Source organism: Poecile atricapillus, chromosome 17, assembly GCF_030490865.1.
Source record: "Poecile atricapillus isolate bPoeAtr1 chromosome 17, bPoeAtr1.hap1, whole genome shotgun sequence".
In the NCBI taxonomy this organism is placed as follows: domain Eukaryota; kingdom Metazoa; phylum Chordata; class Aves; order Passeriformes; family Paridae; genus Poecile; species Poecile atricapillus.
Genome location: NC_081265.1, coordinates 5,814,265 through 5,822,935, shown reverse-complemented (window position 1 = coordinate 5,822,935; position 8,671 = coordinate 5,814,265). Strand labels below are relative to the sequence as shown.

The window sequence follows — 8,671 nt, the reverse complement described above, 5'->3', positions numbered from 1 at the left end:
AAAGTGTGAGCAAGTGAAATTAGCTAAATCCTAATTGGAAAGACATTGGATGAACACCTCCTCCTTTTAGAACTTAGGAGACAGGACTCAGCCTCTTCCTGGATGAGTTACTTCTTTCAGCGATGAAAATGTTTGTCTTGCACCTTCCACTGCACTTACTTGTTACAGGATTTGTGTTTCCCCTTACTTTGCAGAAGTAAAAATGATAAAATGAGGTACCTTAGGTACATTAGCCTGGGATTCAGATTCTGAAAGTATCATAGGGGGAGTCTTTAATGCTTGAAGGAAAATTCTGTTTTGCAGAGCATAGGAAATATGGTGCCTTTCGGCCTCCAGATTTGACTGTACAAACATCTCCACAGAGATTAATTCATCTTTGTGAGAGGTACCTTTCAAAGCTCAAGCCCAGGATAAATACCATCCCAGATTTTCTAGGAATGCTAGGCAAAAGGCAAGTATCTGATTTCAGTAAGCACCTCTTACATGCTTTTTCCATACTGGTTTTGATAACCTGACAGTCTTTTATTAGGTGTTACAAATGTACTGGTCCATGATTTTTCAAAGTTGCATTAAAATTTAAGTGTTGTGTTCGCTCTAGAGTGATCTTCACATCCTTCTACCCCTCACTCTGTAAAGGAAGAGATCGAGGTACTTGAAATGACTGATAATTTAATGTAAGTGAAGAGTAGTAATGTCAGATCAGTACAAGTCTGTAGTGCAAACAAAAGTCATCCCTGGAAGAACAGTAAGTTTTGTAAACTTAATCTCAGTTGTCATTCCAACAGTTTATTGTTCAAAGAAAAAGCCCAACAAAACCAGTTAACATAACTAGTGTGCCTTAGAGTTTATCAAACTGCATAAAACATACAAAAATATTTCTCTGAATGCATAGATTTACTGTTACTACAGTCAGATTATGAGTGGAGTTTAACACATTAACTGTTACTCTTGGTGGAAACTAGAGAAATAAAGCTTTTTAAACCAGCTTCCCTCTAGCAGAATGCTCAGTAATTAGTGGAGACAGTCCTTACACTGACTTCCTAAATTAAGGTACAGGAAAGAAATCAGATACTCCTATTAATTTTGAGCCATTTAACCACTACTGTTTTTCAGACAGTTATTGCACTTAATCTGAGCTAGCCTCCAAGCTATGCCTGGAAAGATAAATACACAGTTGTTAAAATAAAACCTTTTTTCCTGTCCTACAAGAAAAACAAAGCAGGAACCTTAGTTAAGAAGTTTTACTTCATACTGTGTCACAGTCTTGAGCTTCCCAAGGGTTGAATCTGGCATTAAAGTAGCTCAGCTCCTGGTTGAAGGAAAAAACCAGGATTGAGAATAGGAAATTAGCAGGGTTAAGGTGATGTGTATGGACAAAAGGATTTTCATTATTTTGACTGCAGCAAGCAAGAATTTTAAGTCTAAGTAACTTGGTGAAATCTGAGCCCAGAGTCAAGCAACTCCTCTGCTGGCAGAAGGGATTTCTGTGTTCTCTTGGCATGCAGCAGCTTGGGGGAGTCTTCCAGGGTAAAGCAGGACCCAGGGAGGGTGGCAGCCATGCTGCTTCTACCAGAACATGGTGCTGTACTATTTATAGTTTGACTGTCAACATTGCAGTCCAGATCAACAACAAACACAGCGCCAGCTGTACACAAACTGCTCTAGTGCAGCTTCATAAAGCAGAGATGGAAGGAAAATCAATACAGCTTGGGGTGGGGGGAGGAGGGGGAACAGAGGGGAGAAAAAGCAGCTCATGCAGTAAAAGCAAGTTTCTCACCCCTCCACCCACCACAGGATTCAGTTAAGGCTTTTGGTGCAAAGGTCAGCATCATATCTTTTGGTAAAAAAGAAAACAGCCTCCAAATGTATAGCCTTCCAGTCTGCCATTTTAATCAGGAAAAGCTTCAAGCTATTTATACTCCAGCAATGCTGTGACTTAAACACTTTAACCCACAAATCATTTTTTTCATTACTGACTTGCTTAAATGCAAGTTAAACAGTCTGTAGTTTAACCAGAGATGTTTTTTTTTCACTCCCCACAAAGAAGAGGAAAAAAAAAAAAGTTTAAAGCACCTGGCATTCAGCCCTTTCAGTACTCACATGGCTAAAACAAGGCTATGTAACAGTGACAGTAGACTGCATGATGTAAAGTTACAAGTTAGTTACTTGCTTGTGGGGTGTTTCCCATCTAGTGGCTCATAAAAGCATGCTGTGTTCCTTCCAGCTGTCATCTCTCATGAGGACACTACTATGCTTCTCACACAACAGAAACCACAGCTCCCCTTGGAACTAGTGTAGGAGGGATGGCCACAAAGAGCTTCCCTGTCTTGGTAATACTGACACCTGCTGTGGGTAATGCACAGGCTCACATCGGTCAGGAAGTAAATAAAACCACAGGTGCAGATTGGGGGTCCCCTCCCCATCTCCTGAAACACGAGCTTTCTCTTGAAAGGGCACTCCAGCTTGATTGAGACTTAATTAAGGAACATTTTGAGAGGCTTCTGTATTTTTTTGGTGGAAGTACAATATTCTCATGGGGGGGGGGCGGTATAATCATTTACATATGGACATGCTTATTCCACTTATTTTCAACCCAGTAAAAGGGTTTCTCCTGCCACTTTTGATGATTAAATATCTCCAGACAACCCATCTTGGTGTGTTTGTGAGGTGCAAAGATTAAGGACATTTACATTTTTAGAGAGCAACTATTCATTGTGTGCCTCTTTTAATTTAATAAGGAAGTTTAAAATGCATATATATGCACAGAGACACACAATTTCCTGAATCTTTCCATACATCTTACTTGGTCAGAGTGGGTATACTTAACATAATTTTCATATCAACAATTACATCTTTTGTGACTTCACTGCCAGATACAACCAATAAACTTCCTTGAAATATATTGGAAGCGTGTTATTTTACTAAACAAATGAGGTATCCCTTGGCTGAATACAGTATCAAGTAAAAAAATAAAAGCAAACAGGATATTAAATATAAAATATTAGTTAAAATAGTAACCCTAATAATAACTTAAGGTTTTACACACATTTAAGTTGCTGCCTTCCAAAGGCAGCACATGTCACTGCCAGGTGTTCACACTGCAGTTGCAGCACTCAGGGTCAGTAGGTCAGCTTGGATGCTCTGCTCTTGTGGCACGGCCACTCTGTCAGCATGGCTGCAGCGTTCAGGAAAGGAGAGCTGTCACTTCTCATAAGGACCAACTCCAGCTCTTGGAAGTCCTGGAGTCTGGCAACATCCTTGTCCTTGTAAGGAACAGACAAAACAACATTCTACTAAACATAGCTGGTTGTTAATTATAAAATAACTATAGGAAGTAAAAACTAAAATTCCACATCCAATAATAGCAATAAAGAATGAGAAAATAAATCCTACCAGCATATATACTCATCAGAAGTGTAGCAGGTTTGATTGGTTGATTTTTCTCCTCAAACTTTTTCTTCTCCTTTAATCTCATTATGATTTGGTTGGTTTTGTGCACGTCACTTAACAAAGAGTTGTGACCACTTTCGTTTAGGGACCTCCAGAATGTGTATTTTTGGAACAGAAGAGCAGGTTCATTTGTTAACAGCCTATCTTTAAGTGTTTGTATGCCAATTTGTGGATGTTTTTCCCCTTACTGTTTGTTCTTTTTAGGCAAGCAAGCCGTGAACAGGCAATTAATGTCAAAAACACGCTAAATGCACCGTTTGGGACACATTTTTAAAAAGTCAAGCTGTAATAGTTCCATCTGCTTTAGGAGCTAAAATACTCTGCCTATTTTGACAAGAATTATTTTTAAACAAGTTATGATGAATTTTTAAGAAAGGTCCAACATCCCTTTAAATCTGTCAGTTTAAGTCAATTTTTATTTAACAGTGATGTTTTGCCATTCTTTTTACAAAAATACCTTCTGATGTCTGTAAAGTCAAGGTAGTCTCTCATTTCTGTTCTTACCTTTCTTACAAGTGTATTGGGTAGTTTTCTGATCTTCTCTACTTGCTCTGGATTAACACCCAGTTCACAGCAGCTCACTCTGAGCAGATCTTGGTAGGTCAATTCCTGTCTGTCCAGTTCAATCTCAATGAAGTCATTGTCTCTGAGGTTCTGGACTCTGACCTTGAGCACAAGTTCTGACAGAGAAACAATTAAAAGGTTAACAACAAAAAAGACAAGCAACTCTAACCCAACACTACAGTGTTTACCATTATCTTCTGAATTCAAGTTTTTAAATACAATCCCTGTGATCTCACTGAGAAATACTGTGCAGTTAACAGAAGGTTCCAGCAAAAATACACAGAAGAATCATGTTAACACTGTTAAAACTGATCCATCCAGTCACAAAATCATTACCAAACTACCAGAGGTGTATTTGATGTAAATGTAGTGCAAAATTTAATTTTTCATGCTACATGGACCGATCTTTTCATTGCTTTGCGAAGTATTCCCATGGTTAAAATACAGTGTAACAGACATTTCACTTAACTGACTGAGCACTAGAAAGTTGGGGCACTTTTGGCCACAGAATTCAACATTTCTGCCTCTACTTTACCAGAATCTTAAGTGAAATTCGTACTTAACTTTTCACCCAGTAACTAACAGAACTATGAGATACGGCACCTGCTTACCTTGCATGTTATAGGGGAATGTTCCAGTGAAGAAGATGGGCTGGAAGGCAGGTGCAGGGCCACTGGGGGAGGTGTCTGGCTGCAGAGGCATGGCCTGGCTGGATGCTTCTGGAGAGCAGGGCCCATGGCTGGGGGGCATGGCTGGGGGGCAGCTGGGGCCATGGGGCACCCCTGGGCTGGCTGCAGCGATGGGGGGCACGGGGGGTGGCCTGGCTTCACCATCTGGTGCTGGGAAAGTCTTGCTGCTGCTTGACTTGGGTGTGCAGATGCTTTCAGCCTGAGTAGCTGATGAACAAGGGCTAGTTTCATTCTGGGAAGCAGAAGAGATGGAAGCACTTTCATTCTGGGATTCTGCCAAGCTGCCTGGAATGCTTTCTTCGGTACAAACGTTAGGGAGTGGTGGGTTGGCCAAGTAGTTCGCAACAATGGGTAAATTTAAATCCTTCAATCCTTGACATTCAGTTTGTTCCTCTATTGATGAAGTTCAAAAATGAGGGGTAAGGGATGGAGAGAGAAAAAAATCCATCATGTTACTGGATAGATCTAATTTTGAATATTGTTAGTTTTCCCATTGTATCATGAAACTACATCACATTCCAAGGCCATCAAAGAATGACACTAATTCTTTAGTGAAGAAGTCACATGCCAAGGCATGTAACACTTGGAGGCCAGTAGCTGTAAAGTGAAAGAAAAACATGTAAATGTCTTCAGTATATTGTTTTTTATAAACAAAGTGGGGGGAAAAAATAACCTTTGAAAGACACATCATTTCTAGCAGTGTTGTTCCAGCACTTTCAAATGAATTGGATGACCAGTAGTCCTTTCTTGAATCTCATTTTAAAATGCTTTTAATAGCGCAGCTGCAAATAGTTTATTATTACCTAGGCCAGTAAATTCAACCCAGTACTTCTTCAGGGAAGTCACTACTTGCTGTAATACCCAAACAAACTCAACTCTTGCACAAAAGCACTGCAGTAAGTGGCATTCCTGCCTGAGGATTACAGAACATAAATAGTGATGTCAAAGTAGATCAGAAAGATCTGCTCAATGATACCACACTCCCAGAATAAAAACTAGGAGAGAAGGTAAGTGATAGGTTTATTCCCCAGGAAACACATGAAAGCTTAACAGACAGAAAAATAAGATGAACTATGAACAGAGTTCATACATGTGTGCTTGTTTAGATGTCAAAAACAGGTGTCGTTTGCCACAAATTAGGCCCAAGAGATGAGCACTTTGCCCAAAAGAAAGCAAAAGTATCGTGTAAGAACATGCCATGTCAGGCACAGCTCTTGGAACCCGAGTCATGATTTAGCTGCAACCTTGTGAAGGATAACCCTGCACTGTTGATGTAAGAGCATATCATTCTAGGGAGCAATTTAAGTGCAAATATAGAAAACAGCACATTTCCAAAGGTAAAGCACATCAGAATTTTAATCTGGAGTGCAATACCTAGATGCTGATGGCACTTGCTCTTTTGCAGGAGTGTTACACACATCTAACTGGGTTTGCTGTGCACATGAAAAGTGTAAGATGGCAGAATTGCAGGGCAAAAATTAACCATAGCAGCAGCAAGTCACACTATAAAAGTGCTCAGAAGGCTTAAGTTCCTGAGTGATGAAGTTGTTTTGAGGGGATTTGTAATATTGATCATGGTCAGACCACAGGAAATTGTACAATTGCAAAAGCCCCCATTTGCAGCCTGCGTGCCAGCTTTAGCTTAATGACGGCAAACAGGAGTGCAGCAGCACACTTCCCAAAGCATACAGCTCTTCCACTTCTTGGTGACACAGCTCAGGCAGCTTTCCTGCCTGGAATACCCACGTCTGTTTGCCCAAATATGAATTCCAGTTAAAAATCAGAGCTATCTAATGAGATACAATGGTCCTAGCCAAGATTTTGCCAATTACTGCCTCAGATAAAAGCACTAAAAGTGTTTCAGTGTTTAGACTAAGAATTCTAGATTTTTTTTAAGATGAGAATGGTACCTCCCAAAATCTTGCGGATGTCTGGTTTCGATGTTAGCTGTGCCGCCAGCTCTCCCTTAGCAGTTAGGATGTGCTTGTCTGCACCAGCCTCCAGCAGGCAGGACACCACTTGGGCATGGTTCCGCTTGCAGGCCCAGTGCAGGCAGGTCCTGCGGGAAGGAAGCAGAAGGGTTGGGATTCACTGCCCCGGCCACTCCTCACCAGCCCCGTCCTACTTCACCCGAGTTACGCCTCAAGTGGTTAACTGGGAATAAAGTTTCCTTCATTGCAGCACTTTATTTAAAGTTCTGAATCTGTAAGTTGTGCAGGGCAGGGCCCTCCTTTGCCTTGCGGGGTGACTCCCACTACTGTCCCGCAGAAGCGATTGGACGGGGACCCTGAGCGCACACGCACAGTGACAGGTAAATGAGGGCGAGCTGCTTTTATCGTGATCCTCTTTAGCAGTAAATCTCCGAGCCTCCCGAGATTAGCTTTTCTGTACTCGCAAATGGGAAAACTAAGAAACATAAGAGCTGCGTCCCCGGAGTAGCTGCCTCACCCCGTGCCTGATGATACGTTTGGGGGGAGCCCTGAGCTCAACCACCCCGAACACGGCCGCTGAGACGGGCAGCGGGGGAAGAGCCGGGCCCCGCGGGAAGAGCCGGGCCCCGCAGCGACCCCGGCCCGCCCCTCGTCCCCCGCAGTGCCGGGACCCCGCAGGCCGCTCCTCACCAGCCATTGATCTCGTTGCGGGAGTCGATGTCTGCCCCCGCGGCCAGCAGCCGCTGCACCTCCGCCACATCCCCCAGGGCCGCCGCCTCCCGCAGCCGCTCCTCCAGCTCCCGCGCCTCCGCCGTGCCGCTCATGGCCGGCTCCGGCTGCGGCCCCTCCCCGCCCCGCCGGAGCCCGGCGGGAGGGGCCGGGCGGCCTCAGCGCGGCCGAGCCGGGCCCTTCCCGCCCCGGGGCCCCGCTCCGCTCCTCACGGCCGCCGGCATCTTGAGCCGGGCGGGGCGGGAAGCGCTGGAGCTGACCCGGCAGGGAACGGCCCTGTCCTGGAGTTCTGTGTCCGGTTCTGGGCTCCTCAGCACAGGAAAAACAAGGAGCTGCTGGAGAGGGCCCAGCGAAGGCTGCAGAGATGATGAGGGGTCCGGAACACTCTCCGATGCACGGACTCTGCGGGAGCTGGGCCTGTTTGGTCTGGAGAAGACTGGGAGGGGATCTCACCAATGCATTTAAATACATCCAAGGAGTATCAGAGGATGCTGTCAGACTTTTCATTGGTGCCCACAGACAGGACGAGGGGCAATGACCATAAACTAAAATACAAAATGTTCCACCTCAACACTAGGAAGAAATCCTTTACATTAATAAATGTAAACAGAGCTCTGGAACAGCTGCCCAGAGAGGCTGTGGAGTCTGGAGACATTCCAAAGCCACCTGGACATGTTCCCATGTCACCTGCTCCAGGTGACCCTGCCTTAGCAGAGGGTTGGACTGGGTGACCTCCAGAGGTCCTTTCCAACCCCAATGATTATGTGATTCAGTGCTCTCCCCACTCCAGGTGCTGGACAGGGTGAAAATCAAGACTAGAGTGTTTTGATGGGTTCATCCTCACCTGATATCCTGAGCCCTGTGTGGAGGCTTGAGGGGAGAGAGTTCCTGGGCGGAGGGGAAAAGCTGCAGGTGAAAACTGCCTGCCTGCAAAAGCACATCATAGAATTATTTAGGTTGGAAGAGACCTCCAGGGTCTTTGAGTCCAACCCATCATCTATCACCGTGGCCTTGCCCTTTTTGGGGTGTTTTTTAACCAGCAGCCTGGCTCCTGCTGTTGAGCTGTGAGGCTGCCATGGGCTGGGAAAGGACCACAAGGATGGGGTCAAATCCACAGGTTTTCCCAGACACTTCCAGCCCTGGCACCCACAGTTCCCAGCCCTTTCTTTCCTCTCCAGTGTGTTGCTCACACGCTTAATTAAATCACTGTGGCATGTGTTGGGGAGCTCATTTAACTCCAGGCTTTCTGTTTTGGCATCAGTGTCTGCCACCAAGGAGAAATTTTCACTATGCTGTTTTTTTATTTCA

General features: G+C 44.4%; 1 protein-coding gene across 1 annotated transcript; it reads right to left on the bottom strand.

The window, feature by feature from the left end:
- Positions 1 to 650: 650 nt before the first annotated feature.
- On the bottom strand, positions 651 to 7,792 carry LOC131585770 (ankyrin repeat domain-containing protein 40-like). The gene is made up of 5 exons (XM_058852239.1): positions 7,325 to 7,792; positions 6,614 to 6,762; positions 4,626 to 5,096; positions 3,955 to 4,130; positions 651 to 3,263 (listed from the first exon to the last, which is right to left on the bottom strand). The coding sequence occupies exons 1-5, from the start codon at positions 7,456 to 7,458 to the stop codon at positions 3,120 to 3,122; spliced, it is 1,074 nt and encodes a 357-aa protein (XP_058708222.1). The 5' UTR covers positions 7,459 to 7,792; the 3' UTR covers positions 651 to 3,119.
- Between the last annotated feature and the right edge of the window lie 879 nt (positions 7,793 to 8,671).

Bases quoted from the DNA above. Each gene is read 5' to 3' on its own strand.
- LOC131585770 (XM_058852239.1), bottom strand. From the start codon at position 7,458: ATGAGCGGCACGGCGGAGGCGCGGGAGCTGGAGGAGCGGCTGCGGGAG. The intron at 6,763-7,324 runs GTGAGGAGCGGC...TCCTTCCCGCAG, and splicing joins CGCAACGAGATCAATGGCTG to GACCTGCCTGCACTGGGCCT. The intron at 5,097-6,613 runs GTACCATTCTCA...CTTCATCAATAG, and splicing joins CATCCGCAAGATTTTGGGAG to AGGAACAAACTGAATGTCAA.